Source organism: Callithrix jacchus, chromosome 4 (assembly GCF_049354715.1).
Source record: "Callithrix jacchus isolate 240 chromosome 4, calJac240_pri, whole genome shotgun sequence".
Lineage (NCBI taxonomy): Eukaryota > Metazoa > Chordata > Mammalia > Primates > Cebidae > Callithrix > Callithrix jacchus.
In genome coordinates, this window is record NC_133505.1 from 174262501 (window position 1) to 174278002 (window position 15502).

The following is a 15502-nucleotide window of genomic DNA, read 5'->3' on the forward strand; positions in this document are numbered from 1 at the left end:
CTACCCACAGCTGTCACCAGGAACAGCTGCGTGGGAAGAAAGGGGCTTAGAAGATTGGCCTCAGCTCTGCAGAGAAGCCCACGCAAGAGGTCCCCTGAGCTAAGCCAGGTGTGGACGCCACCACCCATAAGGCGGCAGACATTCTGGTGCTGGTTTTTTCCCGTGCTTGGTGGCTGGGGGGATTCTTAGGTATATCCTGTGTCTTTCTGTCAGGAATCTACTTGTGTGCAGTCAGGAGGGGCGGGATCCTTCTGTGCTCCTCACAAAATCCAAATGCTTCCAGGTGGAATGAGGAGGGTGTCAACATGCGCACTGCGTCTCAGGCCACCCGTGCGACATTTTCACCGAGAAGTTTTCTAAAGCATGGAGCTGGTCTTCAGCTCACTGGTTCATCAAGCATACTACACATCCAGCACCTGTGCAGGCAGTCCGCAGTCCTGCGTAAGGCTCTGCCCGGAAGACATCCCGAATCCCGGCTCAGCCAGCACCTCTCCCTGCCCCAGCAGCTCCCAGCCAGCACCTCTCCCTGCCCCAGCAGCTCCCAGCCAGCACCTCTCCCTGCCCCAGCAGCTCCCAGCCAGTGCCTTGGAAAAGGCAACCCGGACATGTCCGTCCCTGGCCAGGAGGCACCGCCCAGCCCACCACTCTTAGGAGACCCCAGCAAAGTTTTCACTGGAATCATTTCCTCCTTTACAAAATTGCCTGAATCAGAAAAAAAAAGACACGTTTCAACCTTTCCCATTTAGATAAGCCTGGTGACCCATTTAGTCCACTCTAAGCAACTTTAGCCAGAAGAACAAGGATTAGACTTTGCCAAGTGGCCAGGGCACTCCATGGGCAAGCCCAGGATGGCACTGTGTGTTCTACATACACATACGCACCCACGTGTGTATTGTATATATGGACTACACTCCCGTACACGTGTTAGATGCGTAGATACGCTCGCCTTAAAATATCATGTGCATACACTGTTTGTAAATACGTAGTAAACGTATAGTCTGTATTACATTCATGTGCGTTTCTATTTTCAGGTATGAAATATTTTTAAATGAACGTCGGGATACTAATGTTCCTGGGCCTCTTCCAGACCACTCCCGGGCTGGCTCCTGGGTCACTTCAGGAGAAGCTCTGAACTGCTGTCACTTTCTGTTAGGAAACATTAGGTCCCTTATTGGACAGCAGAGTTGGTCAGTTCTAACTTCACACTACAAGCTCTTTGGAGGTTTCAGCCACTGCTTTAAATAACAGGGAAATTATCACACATTACAGTTATTTGAAGCCGTGAAAACTTTCTCTCAGCATTTTTTATGTACAACTTGGCCATGACTCCTGGAAGCTGCCGATTGGCAGCATGGCCAGGTCACTCTGAGGCCTGGAGGCTCCTCTGCCCCCTGCCCATTCTCCAGCCAGCCGGCCTCCTCCTCCGTCCCCTGGACCGCCTTGCCCACCGACACCCTCTCCTTGGGAGCCTCACAGAGCCCTGGATAACCCCTACCATGCTTTGCAGTTGTAAGTTACCCTAGTAACCATTTAGTATAACTCCTACTTTTCCCCCCAAGCAAACTATGGGATTATTTTTCTAACTATAAAAATAACCCACTCTAACCGTGCCTGAAACAAGAACACCGTTCACGGCTGACAATGTTCTAATTTGAATTGTTAAGTAATGTTTTCACTTGGTTCAAAATGTAAAACTACAAAAGGATACACATGGCAGATCGTTTCCTCTAGAGGCAACAGACGTAACGGGCTCCCTGTGTACTGTGTGGTTCAAGAGCCATCGTAGCATGTGAAAATAGGTGCACGCTCACTACAGAAAGTCCTGAAGGAGAAAACGAACCTGCCCCTGGTGTCACGCCTGGGGAAGCGGCACATTGAGAGTCCCGTCCTCAGCAGTTCTCCAGACCATCAGGGAACCTCCCAGCTGTGTTTGTTAACAGCTCTTCAACACAGTGTCCCCTGCTTCGAACTCTATTTTTCATTAAAGACTCTGCGGCCATGGATAACGAGTGGCAGAGTTGAGATTTGATCCAATCTCTCTACGTTTCTGTTTGCTTTGCTCAGATAGGAAAACCTTGATCGTTCCTGTTTCTATTTGCTTTCCTCTGTCATCTGATACATTATCACGTTCACAAATGTTCCAGTTGTAGAACTTCGCCATATTTAGCTGAAATCTCCATTTTTCCCCTTCCTTTTCCTCTCCAGCCAGACTTGGGGGTTGATTCCAAAGTGAGAAGGTACCCAAATTTTAACTTTCCCCCAAATTTTGAGTCAAGCTGTTTCTTTAGTTTCACATTATTGGGGTGTCAAAGGACCAGCGTGTGAAGACGTCAACACGTCGGAAGTGTCCTGCACGTTAGTGGGAATTCCACCTCCAGGACGCCCACGGTGACTCCCACTCATTTCCAGCCCAGACTCACAGGTTATATTTCCTCAGAAAACCCACACTGATCATTCAATAAAGAATTGCTATAGAAAAATGTAGAGAAAAGATGTAAAGTTTGACTGAGTTTCCTAAGTCATGCCGTGGCTCCAAAGCCATTTTTGCATTTTGTGACCAATTTACAGAAACGGGAAAGAAACACAGCCACACCGCTCCAGATGACTCGAGGAAGAGTCTAACAGAGCTCGCACAGTAGGCTGTCACTTTGCCAAGAAAGCTGCTCAGTCGCTGCCTTTTCCATTTGGCCCTAAACAGGATGGGGCTAGCGACAAGCTGTGGACTCCAGGGCTCCGCACACGTTATTGCCGGAGCTCATTGTAGTTACGGGGAGTCTTTCCCTTTGCTCGTTTTTCATTTTGCAACTGAACGCACGTGAGAGAAATCTCCCTACCTGAAGGCTCCTTGAGCTCCTGGCCCAGACCCTTCCATGACCACCTCCATGAAGGCCACTGGTCTTCCAGGAAGGGAGCCAGGCCCCCCAGGCCTCTTTCTCCTGGGGCCGTGGTTCAGCAGCCCCCATAGAAGCTCATTTCTGAGCAACTTCCGCCTGGTCCTGAGCAACTTCCGCCTGAACCTGAGCAACTTCCGCCTGGTCCTGAGCAACTTCCACCTGGTCCTGAGCAACTTCCACCTGAACCTGAGCAACTTCCGCCTGAACCTGAGCAACCTCCGCCTGGTCCTGAGCAACCTCCGCCTGAACCTGAGCAACCTCCGCCTGAACCTGAGCAACTTCCGCCTGAACCTGAGCAACCTCCGCCTGGTCCTGGGCAACTTCCGCCTGGTCCTGAGCAACCTCCGCCTGGTCCTGAGCAACCTCCGCCTGAACCTGAGCAACCTCCGCCTGGTCCTGAGCAACCTCCGCCTGGTCCTGAGCAACCTCCGCCTGAACCTGAGCAACCTCCGCCTGGTCCTGAGCAACCTCCGCCTGAACCTGAGCAACCTCCGCCTGGTCCTGAGCAACCTCCGCCTGGTCCTGAGCAACCTCCGCCTGAACCTGAGCAACCTCCTCCTGGTCCTGAGCAACCTCCGAGCAACCTCCGCCTGGTCCCGAGCAACCTCCGAGCAACCTCCGCCTGGTCCCGAGCAACCTCCGAGCAACCTCCGCCTGGTCCCGAGCAACCTCCGAGCAACCTCCGCCTGGTCCCGAGCAACCTCCAAGCAACCTCCGCCTGGTCCCGAGCAACCTCCGCCTGGTCCCGAGCAACCTCCGCCTGGTCCCGGGCAACCTCCTCCTGGTCCCGGGCAACCTCCGCCTGCACCCGGGCAACCTCCGCCTGGTCCTGAGCAACCTCCGCCTGAGCCTGAGCAACCTCCGCCTGGTCCTGAGCACCTTCCGCCTGGTCCTGAGCACCTTCCGCCTGGTCCTGAGCAACTTCCGCCTGGTCCTGAGCAACTTCCGCCTTGTCCTGAGCAACTTCCGCCTGAGCCTGAGCAACTTCCGCCTTGGCCTGAGCACCCCTCCCTTCCTTTTCTGTGTCCTTCCACGCCCAGCGAATGGAGACCTCCACTTCTTCTTGGCAGCTGGTGGGTCAGGAGGGAGGAGGGGTAGGTCATGACCAATTCAACTCCTTTGGAGACAATTCCACGAGTTTGAATAATTTATTTGAATAAGGAACTGTGCCCTCCTCCTTGGCAGCTCAGAAACGCTGAGATTTGAGAGTCGGTCTAGCACCCAGCACCAATGCCACCCTCTGTTGGGTCTGAGAATCCCTCCAGGGCCTGGGAGGAGCCTGACTGTGTCCTTTTCCGGAGTTCTTTGAACTGTTTTCCACTCCCCTTCCCCCAGCTATTTTGAAAATAAGTGCTAAAGTCCATGCCACATGGCAGTAGCTGATAACCAGGCCCCTGTTTCCTGCTGAACTGGGACAATTGAAAGCTGAATTTTCACATAAACCATCGCCCTGGCTGGGGCAGACCCCAGGCCTGCCTGAGATTTATTTCTGCAAAGTCCTGAAAGACTCAGCATCAGAGTCCCCATAGTTGTGCTGTTGTGACGGGAGCAAAAAATAAGAAGATATCCACCAGTGGAGGGACACTCGGGCGGCCCTCTCTTCTTGAGTGTGGCCTCTGATCTGCCCAGGGTGACTACACCTTTGGAAGTCAGTGCATTGCAGAGATGTCACTGCAACAGGCCGTGGAACAGGTGACTCCAAAACTCTAGCCCATGCCAGGAAACTCGATTCTGTGCTCACAACCTGAAGGTCCACAGTGGTTCAAGTGATCAAAACTGACCTGGGATAGGCCAGGCCCAGTGGCTCACACCTCTAATCCCAGCACTTTGGGAAGCCGAGGTGAGCAGATCACCAGAGGTCAGGAGTTCGAGACCAGCCTGGCCAACATGGTGAAACCTCGTCTCTAATAAAAACACAAATTATCTGGGAATGGGCACAGTGGCACATGCCTATAATCCCAGCTACTGGGGAGGCTGAGGCAGGTGAGTCACTTGAACCTGGGAGGCAGAGGTTGCAGTGAGCGGAGATCGTGCCTGGGCAAAAAGAGCAACACTTCATCTCAAAAACAAACAAACAAACAAACAAAATGCCTGGCCTGGGCTGGTGGCTATTTTGTAAGCGGGGTTTGCCTGGTGTTGGGGGCAAGCTGCAGGCTGGGTGAAGTCTTCTCCTAGTGCCTCTCATCCTCTTTAGACTCGTTCTTCTCAGGGACCCAGGGGCCCAGCCAAACATACAACTCAAGCAGACCTTCCGGGTCACATCACTGCGACCCACATGCCATTGGCCAAGGCCAGCCACATGACCAAGTGCAAAGTCTGTAGGGCAGGGAAGGGGGAGGGAGGGGAATGCCTGCAGATAGTCTGTAGGGCAGCGAAGGTGAGGGAAGGTGAGGGAAGGTGAGGGAAGGTGAGGGAGGGGGTGTCTGTGGATACTCACCTCAGCACAGAAGATCTAGTATGGAAGGTTGAACATTTGAACATGGTGGGAGCTAACTACAGAATAAAATACACATCTTGCCGGACGCCCGATCCCACGAAATAAATAAAAATAACATGAGGCAGCTATTCCACCTTCCCCGGAAGAAACGAGGCTGGGCAGGTCACCTTCCGTAGGCAGTGCAGGAAGAAGGCAGCACACACCATGGCAAACCACAGGTTCCTGGAAGATCACCTGAGTGTCAGAGAGAGGCCTTTGGGAAGGCCGAGGCAGGTGTGTGGACATTCACAGACGCTACCGAGGGTGAAAGGCAGCGTCATGCCATGTAAAATTCCACAGGAAAAACCACACCAAACCCCCAGCAATCATTCGATTCCTTTCTGATTTCTTCTAAGTGACTAGTCAGAAGTGAAAGCTCAATCTTGCTGTGTATGTGAGAAAACACATGATTTTTGCCTTTCAAGACAATGTCCCAGACCAAAGTGGTTATCACTATTTATGTTGTATTTCTGGCATTCACTTTAAGCAAATTTGCCACAAGTGAATGATAAGGACCTTCCTAACAGAGGCTCAGAGTGCAGGCCCTGAGACAGGGAGGCTGTGGTTCCGATCCCCACGTGTCTCTGATCACTGTGTGACTTCGGGTGTGTCACTGAACCTCTCTGGGGCTGTTTTCCCACCCACTAAGGGAATGATAAGGACTTTCCTAATAGAGGCTCAGAGTGCAGGCTCTGAGACAGGGAGGCTTTGGTTCCGATCCCCAAGTGTCTTTGATCACTGTGTGACTTCCGGTGTGTCACTGAACCTCTCTGGGGCTGTTTTCCCACCCACTCCGCATGGAAAGAATTAAATAAGGTGATATATTTAAAACATAACTCCAGCTGGGCGAGGTGGCTCACGCCTGTAATCCCAACACTTTGGAAGGTCAAGGCAGGTGGATCGAGACCATCCTGGCTAGCATGGTGAAACCCATCTCTACTAAAAATAAAAAAATTAGTCAGGCGTGGTGGTGGGCACCTGTAATCCCAGCTGCTCGGGAGGCTGAGGCAGGAGAATTGCCTCAACCCAGGAGGCAGAGGCTGCAGTGAGCCGAGATCACACCACTGCACTCTAGCCTGGGAAACAGAGTGAGACTGTGTCAAAAAAAAAAAAACAAAAAACAAAAAACAAACCCAAAACACCATAACTCCTAGCACGTAGTAGCACTCGTAGTGAACGACAGGTGTTACCGCCAACATCACAGGACCATTCTACTGTGGCACTTAGACCTTGGTGAATTCTCTTTATTATTTTAGGGTAGCTAATTGTAATCAAGTTTATACAACTGAAACAAGCAAATACGTGAACCAGAGCTGCCTACACATTTCGCACAATACCTTCGCCTGCTTTCCTGGAACTTTTTTATGGAAAAAGATTTTTCTGGAACTTTTGCTTTCCACAAGCAAAAAAAGGATATAACCACAACAGAAATATGAATGCAAAACCTAACCCTGCACCAACAGGATATCATTGACCATCCTCGGGGGTTACCGCACAGCTGGATGTGAAGCACACGCGCTCCCTGGTGCTGTGGGTCTCGGGAAGTGCTGTGATGGACAGGACGGGGCGGGGGGGGGGCTGGGACTCATGTGCACCCACAGGCAGAAGAGGACATCCCCCGCCCATCCCCCGCCACCTCCATGAGTGCTCAGGATGGGAGCAGCTGTGAGCAAGCAGATGCTACTGTGAAAAAACCAGGGGGAAAGGAAGAAATGGAGGTGGGAGGGCCCCTGCTTCTGACACCAGGGAAAGGAAGAAATGGAGGTGGGAGGGCCCCTGCTTCTGACACCAGGGAAAGGAAGAAATGGAGGTGGGAGGGCCCCTGCTTCTGACACCAGGGAAAGGAAGAAATGGAGGTGGGGGACCCCTGCTTCTTACACCAGGGAAAGGAAGAAATGGAGGTGGGGGGCCCCTGCTTCTGACACCAGGGAAAGGAAGAAATGGAGGTGGGAGGGCCCCTGCTTCTTACACCAGGGAAAGGAAGAAATGGAGGTGGGAGGGGCCCTACTTCTTACACCAGGGAAAGGAAGAAATGGAGGTGGGGGGCCCCTGCTTCTTACACCAGGGAAAGGAAGAAATGGAGGTGGGGGGCCCCTGCTTCTTACATCAGGGAAAGGAAGAAATGGAGGTGGGAGAGGCCCTGCTTCTTACACCAGGGAAAGGAAGAAATGGAGGTGGCAGGGGCCCTGCTTCTTACACCAGGGAAAGGAAGAAATGGAGGTGGGAGGGCCCCTGCTTCTTACACCAGGGAAAGGAAGAAATGAGGTGGGAGGGCCCCTGCTTCTGACACCAGGGAAAGGAAGAAATGGAGATGGGAGGGGCCCTACTTCTTACACCAGGGAAAGGAAGAAATGGAGGTGGGAGGGGCCCTACTTCTTACACCAAGGAAAGGAAGAAATGGAGGTGGGGGGCCCCTGCTTCTTACACCAGGGAAAGGAAGAAATGGAGGTGGGAGAGGCCCTGCTTCTTACACCAGGGAAAGGAAGAAATGGAGGTGGCAGGGGCCCTGCTTCTTACACCAGGGAAAGGAAGAAATGGAGGTGGGAGGGGCCCTGCTTCTTACACCAGGGAAAGGAAGAAATGGAGGTGGGAGGCCCCTGCTTCTTACACCAGGGAAAGGAAGAAATGGAGGTGGGAGGCCCCTGCTTCTTACACCAGGGAAAGGAAGAAATGGAGGTGGGAGGCCCCTGCTTCTTACACCAGGGAAAGGAAGAAATGGAGGTGGGAGGGGCTCCTGCTTCTGACACTTTGCTGCTGAGGTGACATCAGGTCTTTTCTGAAATTTTCAGCATTTGAAGTCAAATAAACCAGTCAAAGTGCAAAAGCTCATTATGTGACTGTTGACACTTCTCAGGGACAGAAATGTGTGTGTGAGTCCTGCCAGCCTGCGCAGCCAGCGGGTCACCGAGAAGCTGCGTGGGTGGGGCTGAGAAACCCACAGGGGCAGTGAGACCACTCAGCCGCAGGGCAGAAGAGCGCTCCCAGGCGGAGGGGGCAGCCTGGACGGAGCCATGAAGACACAGGAGAGCAGGCTGTGTGAGTGTGAGAGCCAGCATGTGGTGTGTGCCTGTGTGTGCATATGTGTATGTGGTGTGTGCGTATGTGGTGTGTTTGTGAATGTGGTGTGTGTGCCCTTGAGTGTGTATGTGTTTGGTGTGCGCACGTGTGAATGTGTGTGGTGTGAGTGTGAATGTGTGTGCGGTATGTGTGTGGTGTCTGTGTGTATGTTATGTGAGTGTGTGTATGTGGCGTGTAAATGTGTGTGTGCACATGTATGAAGTATGAGTGCATGTGTGGTGTGTGTGGGATGTGTGTGTGAGTGTGTGGGATGTGATATGGTGTGTGTGGGTGTATGGTATGAGTGTGTGTGGTATGAATATGTGTGGTGTGAGTGTATTGTAGTGTGTGTGGTATATGTGTGTGGGGGGATGTGATATTGTGTGTGTGAGCGTGTGTATGGTATGAGTGTGTGTGGTATGAATATGTGTGGTGTGAGTGTATGTGTAGTGTGTGTGGTATGTGTGTGTGGGGGGATGTGATATTGTGTGTGTGAGCGTGTGTATGGTATGAGTGTGTGTGGTATGAATATGTGTGGTGTGAGTGTATGTGTAGTGTGTGTGGTATATGTGTGTGGGGGGATGTAATATTGTGTGTGTGAGCGTGTGTATGGTATGAGTGTGTGTGGTATGAATGTGTGGTGTGAGTGTGTGTATGTGTGGTGTGTGTGGTATGCATGTGTGTGTGTGGTGTGAGTGTATGTTATGAATGTGTGTGGTATGCATGTGTGTGTGAGTGTGTGTGGTGTGTGTGGTGTGTGTGAGCGTGTGTATGGTATGAGTATGTGTGGTGTGAGTGTGTGTGGTGTGTGTGGTGTGTGTGAGCATGTGTATGGTATGAGTATGTGTGGTGTGAGTGTGTGTGTGGTGTGTGTGGTGTGTGTGTGTGGTGTGTGTGAGCGTGTGTATGGTATGAGTATGTGTGGTGTGTGTGTGTGGTGTGTGTGGTGTGTGTGGTGTGTGTGAGCGTGTGTATGGTATGAGTGTGTGTGGTGTGAGTGTGTGTGTGGTGTGTGTGGTGTGTGTGTGTGTGGTGTGTGTGAGCGTGTGTATGGTATGAGTATGTGTGGTGTGAGTGTGTGTGTGTGGTGTGTGTGAGTGTGTGTGGTGTGTGTGGTGTGTGTGCGTGTGTGTGGTGTGTGTGGTGTGTGTGAGTGTGTGTGGCATGAGTGTGTCTCTTGACTTTAAGTGGCCCAGCATTGCCGATGTGTGTTGCAGGATGGAAGAGAGCAGAAAGCAAGAGGTGAGGGCAGAGGTAAAATTGAGGGGTTGTCCTGGAGGTCAGCTCTGAGATGCAGGCTGAGGGTGGATGACAATGGGCACTCGCCCCTGAAAAGCACACATATGTGCACGTTCACACAGAGGAGTGTCCTGCAGAATGCAATCGTGGGTACTCACATACCACAAGCAAGCAAGCGGCTTCCGAGTCTTCGCCAGACAGAGGGGCTGCAGGGAAGACCACACACCAGGCTCCACCCTGGCGGGATGCAGAAGGGAAATCACAAGGGGAAATTGAGAGCAGGATCCCAGGATGGCAAGAGCGGCCCCACCCCCATGACCACTGCCATGAAAATGAAATGCACACTCCACCCTTCACCCCGCCACACACCCTCCGTGGCTGCAGACAAGAGGAAGTGAGTTCATAGCAAACGCCCACGACTTCATTTGCAGGTCAGAGGAACCAGGCTTCAGAGGATGGAAGTGGAAGAATCCACACCGTGTCAGAAGCAGCAGGAGGCTGGACTGGGCTGATAAGAAAGCACAGGGCCACAGGGGAAAGGAAGAAGGCAGCACAGGGCGCTGGGGGGAGCTAACCGGTGGCCGGGTGGAAACCCCCACCTGCTCTTCACTGGCTAAGAGGATGTGATTGCCATGGGCCAGGGGAGGGCCGGTGAGGCCGGGCTGTGGCAGTGTCTCAGGAAGGACCGAGAGGCCCCACAAGGAAACAGAACTGGGTAGAGCCCTCCGAACGCAGCTATAGGGAAACAGCCGTGTGCACAGGGGCGATGGCATGGCAGGGAGACCTGAGCAGGCGGTGGCCCCTCAGAACGGGGAGGGCATGATGATGCTGGTCGGATGGTGACTCTGAGCATGGTGCTTCCGTGAGACGTCATGAGGATTTGTGGCATCTGCCGGACAAAGGCCTCCCGTTCCTCCTCGCCCTCCCACTCTGACTTCAGACTCGTGTCAGCGCCTGTCTACGCTTTGCACCTCTGGACGCATGTTCTTTCTCCCCGACTTGTCTTCCTCTGCCTGGTGTTAAATGTCAGAACTCCTGAAGGCCTGATCCCAAGCTTTCTTCTCTTCTCATCTTATGTGCCCGAGAAATGTCACCGTGACTCCAGTTAGCCTTTAAACGAAGGTGGCTCGCAAACTCCTAACTCCCACTCCAGCCTCTTTGGCAAGCTTGGGGTTCATTCATCTAACCTTGAGGTCACAGCCGAACGTCAACGTACCCAAGGTGGAAGTGCTAACCTTCACGTCCCCAACAGATGGACTTCCAAAGTCCCTGTGTGTGCCTGGCACCCACACCCATGCAGCTTTACAAGCCAGACGGGGACAGCATTTCCGACAACGACAGCCAGGCACCCACCCCAGCTCCGGGGTCTGTGTGTCGCCTCCCAAGTGTCTCTGGAATTCGGCCATCTCTCTTCATCTCCATGGCGTTTACTCTTGTCCAAGCTCCCATGCCTGTCAGTCTTTCTGGAGGTCCCTGGGGCCTCCCAACTGCTCCATCTACATCACTCTGCTCCCCACGGAACACCCGGTGTGCCACAGCCTGAACCAGTTAGGAGGAGCACGCTGCTTCCCGCCCCACACCCCGTCCCACTTCCTGCTAACACCTGATTGCCTTGCACACTCGGGATGGGTCAGGCCCCACAGACCAACGTGCAGGACCCGTGCACATTTTTTCAAGGTGGACACTCATCCAAAGAGAAACCAGTAAGATTGTTTAAACTGAATTCTGAGATTAACAGAACAAAATAAACGAGCGAAAGCACTCTCAACAAAGCAGACTCATTCCCCTGGCCAAGAACAGCAAAGCGTCCAGCCCAGACAGTCACCTTGGGACAAGAGGACCATGGCTGCGACTCCAGGAAGCAGAGCCAAGAACTAGAGACGCAAAGCAGGCCATATTGTTCTGAGGTTTGTGATCCAGTAATCCACTGCTCTGTTTTCCTAAACCACATTGACTCAGGTTTTCTGTAAAATAAAGCAAAAGAATCATATTATAGTTAACATGTAGCTGATCACAGCACTACCCTCTTGGCAAAATGTGTCAATAGCTTCCTATGACCCGTGGTTCTTAAGATAAAAACCAAACCTCCTTAATGTGACCACCAAGGCCCTGAGAGGTCTGGGCCTGTTTACCTTCCCAGCCACATGGCGAAGCTCTGTGCCTGCCTCACCTCCAATAACATTCAGCTTGCTTCCAGGCCTTCACACAGTCCTCCCCTAACACAGTCTTTGCTCCAGATGCTCCTCCTCGCCCCCCACCTCCCCCCAGTCATTCACCTTTTCCTTCAGAGAGGCGATCCACAGGAGATTCCTGTACCTTGCTTTCATAGAATCATGGTCCTCTCCTTCAAAACAATTTTCACCATTTATAATTAAATAATACTTAGTGCGATTATCTGATTGTTTGCCTCCTGCACTAGACAGCAAACTGAGCAATGATCATGGATATCTGCTTCTGCTCACAGCTGCAGCCCCAGCATCTGATATACATGGTGAGTGCTGGAAAATGCTTAGTGGGTGGGTGGATGAACAGATGGGTGGGCAGGTGGGTGGGTGGATGGATGGATGGATGGATGGATGGATGGATGGACAGATGGATGGGTGGGTGGATGAACAGATGGATGGATGGATGGATGGATGGATGGATGGATGGATGGATGAACAGATGGATGGGTGGGTGGGTGGGTGGGTGGGTGGGTGGATGGATGGATGGATGAACAGATGGATGGGTGAGTGGGTGGATGGATGGATGGATGGATGGGTGGGTGGGTGGGTGGGTGGATGGATGGATGGATGGATGGATGGATGAACAGATGGATGGGTGGGTGGGTGGATGGATGGATGGATGGATGGATGAACAGATGGATGAATGGATGGATGGATGAACAGATGGGTGGGTGGGTGGATGGATGGATGGATGGACAAATAGATTGAAGGGCGGACAGATGGACACATGGATGGATGATGAATAGATTGATGGGTGGACAGATGAACAGGTGGATGGATGGATGGATGGGTAGATGGATAGATGGATAGATTGATGGGTATACAGATGGACAGGTAGATGGATGGATGATTGATGGGCAGACAAATAAATGCGTGGATGGATGGATGGATGAATTGTCAATGAACTTTGGAAGGGAGAGTCAGAGACAAGAGCAGTGAGAGGTTTCCAGCTTGAATTTCCAGGTAGAGATGATATCTGAGCCAGAAGGAGGAGAAAGGTGGGTAGGGAGGTGTTATTTGCACGCTACTATGTAAATGGAAGGGACACAAAGTGAAATGAAAGTTTGGAGACCCATGTTTGAAAGCCCATGTTTCCCTCGGTCACTCAGAGCAGCAGCATTCTGTTCATCAAATAAAAAACAATACTCAGATGATTTCAGCCAGCCACAGTCTCCACACACACCCCTGAATCCGGATATTCTCAGGCCCACCTTTGTCCCTAAGCATGCCTGGCTCCTGTCACTGTGCCCCCTTTCTGCACCCCCCGCCAGCTTCACAGCCCTCCAAGCTGCCTGCCATTAATAACTCTGCACACAGAGCAATTCCTCTAAAACTTCACTAGACGCAAACAAGAAACGTTTATAATTTTACTTAATAAGGATAAATGTGAAAATCTAGCACCTACACAAATGAATGACTAAAAACAGTGCTTTTGCTCAAGACTGAGAAGAACACGTTGTCATCTTGATGACCCTGAAGATTTGGGGTCACACAGAACCAGCCATAGGTGTTGACAAGTTAAGGTGTAATTTGAAAATAGAGCACCCCGGTCTAACTAAGGTCAGTGGCGTTTTCAGTGTGACCTAGTTAAGGTAGTGTTAATTCCCCTTGGCTATATCTTCATGGTATATTACTTCTGATTACTCAAAAACAGGTGATCACAAAGGCAGATTATTTTAAATATCCCATACAATGGGAAATATGTTTATTTTATGTTAACTCGTTAATTTGTAATGATGACTGAAGCTTTTTCTAGTGACACTTTCATCTTGGTAATGGCTGCTTTAAAAGTACGGATCACATGAAAAATGTTATGTGACATGCCATTATTTTTAAATATAGTTTATAGTAGTGATGTTTGCTAGATGTAGACACAGAATTTATACTGGAAAATAGAGAGAGAAAGTGATGCCTCCCAATAATTCAATTATCTGTAATTTCACATCATCAATATAATTACGCCAGGATCTCTAATACTGTCCCCCCCCCCCACTCCGGCCTAGTAGGTCCCCCTTAGAAGTCACACATTTAAACTGGAAAAAAAAAAAAAAAAACAGAAAGAACTCTTAGTAACTGAAAATATGTATAGAAAGGCATTTGGCAACTCCACTTATGATTGAAGCATAGAAATTGGAAAATGTCTAATTAATAAATCAATTAAGTAATTAAAACACACAAAACACCCTGCAGCTCCATTCATTCAGCCAGCAAGGACTGAGTCGCATTTTACACTCACAGGGTTCCAGCTCACAGGGGCCGCGTGTGGAGCCTCGCTCTCCCTTCTTCCCAGCACTCACAGGGTTCCAGCTCGCAGGGGCCGCGTGTGGAGCCTCGCTCTCCCTTCTTCCCAGCAGTCACAGGGTTCCAGCTCGCAGGGGCCGCGTGTGGAGCCTCGCTCTCCCTTCTTCCCAGCAGTCACAGGGTTCCAGCTCGCAGGGGCCGCGTGTGGAGCCTCGCTCTCCCTTCTTCCCAGCAGTCACAGGGTTCCAGCTCCCAGGGGCCGCGTGTGGAGCCTCGCTCTCCCTTCTTCCCAGCAGTCACAGGGTTCCAGCTCCCAGGGGCCGCGTGTGGAGCCTCGCTCTCCCTTCTTCCCAGCAGTCACAGGGTTCCAGCTCGCAGGGGCCGCGTGTGGAGCCTCGCTCTCCCTTCTTCCCAGCACTCACAGGGTTCCAGCTCCCAGGGGCCGCGTGTGGAGCCTCGCTCTCCCTTCTTCCCAGCACTCACAGGGTTCCAGCTCGCAGGGGCCGCGTGTGGAGCCTCGCTCTCCCTTCTTCCCAGCAGTCACAGGGTTCCAGCTCGCAGGGGCCGCGTGTGGAGCCTCGCTCTCCCTTCTTCCCAGCAGTCACAGGGTTCCAGCTCGCAGGGGCCGCGTGTGGAGCCTCGCTCTCCCTTCTTCCCAGCAGTCACAGGGTTCCAGCTCCCAGGGGCCGCGTGTGGAGCCTCGCTCTCCCTTCTTCCCAGCAGTCACAGGGTTCCAGCTCCCAGGGGCCGCGTGTGGAGCCTCGCTCTCCCTTCTTCCCAGCAGTCACAGGGTTCCAGCTCGCAGGGGCCGCGTGTGGAGCCTCGCTCTCCCTTCTTCCCAGCAGTCACAGGGTTCCAGCTCGCAGGGGCCGCGTGTGGAGCCTCGCTCTCCCTTCTTCCCAGCAGTCACAGGGTTCTAGCTCCCAGGGGCCGCCTGTGGAGCCTCGCTCTCCCTTCTTCCCAGCAGTCACAGGGTTCCAGCTCGCAGGGGCCGCGTGTGGAGCCTCGCTCTCCCTTCTTCCCAGCAGTCACAGGGTTCCAGCTCGCAGGGGCCGCGTGTGGAGCCTCGCTCTCCCTTCTTCCCAGCAGTCACAGGGTTCCAGCTCCCAGGGGCCGCGTGTGGAGCCTCGCTCTCCCTTCTTCCCAGCAGTCACAGGGTTCCAGCTCCCAGGGGCCGCGTGTGGAGCCTCGCTCTCCCTTCTTCCCAGCAGTCGGTTCCACAGTGTGGCTGAGCACACAGCGTCCTGGGAAGGAAGACAGCTTGCCGACGTGGTTTGACTCTGCAACCCCGCCCAAATCTCACGTCAAATTGTGACCCCCCGTGTTGGAGGTGAGGCCTGGTGGGAGGTGAGTAGCTCACAGGGTGGACT

The 15502-nt window shown here is 52.5% G+C and overlaps 1 protein-coding gene and 1 long non-coding RNA gene across 4 annotated transcripts in view; one reads left to right on the forward strand and one right to left on the reverse strand.

Moving 5' to 3' along the window:
- LOC103790504 (uncharacterized) overlaps window positions 1-4108 on the forward strand; it is a 5997-nt gene extending 1889 nt beyond the window's left edge. For 2 of the 3 annotated variants that reach the window (XM_078370865.1, XM_078370866.1), the window contains exon 3: window positions 1-4108. This exon is cut by the window's left edge and continues 432 nt beyond it. In XM_078370865.1, coding sequence (XP_078226991.1) covers window positions 2871-3992 — 1122 coding nt within the window. In that variant the 5' untranslated portion in view covers window positions 1-2870 and the 3' untranslated portion in view covers window positions 3993-4108. The other variant, XR_616783.5, reaches the window with a different exon arrangement.
- Window positions 4109-8270: 4162 nt separating this feature from the next.
- Window positions 8271-14798, reverse strand: LOC144582374 (uncharacterized). Its single transcript, XR_013534971.1, has 2 exons — window positions 14189-14798; window positions 8271-11630 (listed from the first exon to the last, which is right to left on the reverse strand). It is a non-coding gene; the product is annotated as an uncharacterized LOC144582374 (long non-coding RNA).
- Between the last annotated feature and the right edge of the window lie 704 nt (window positions 14799-15502).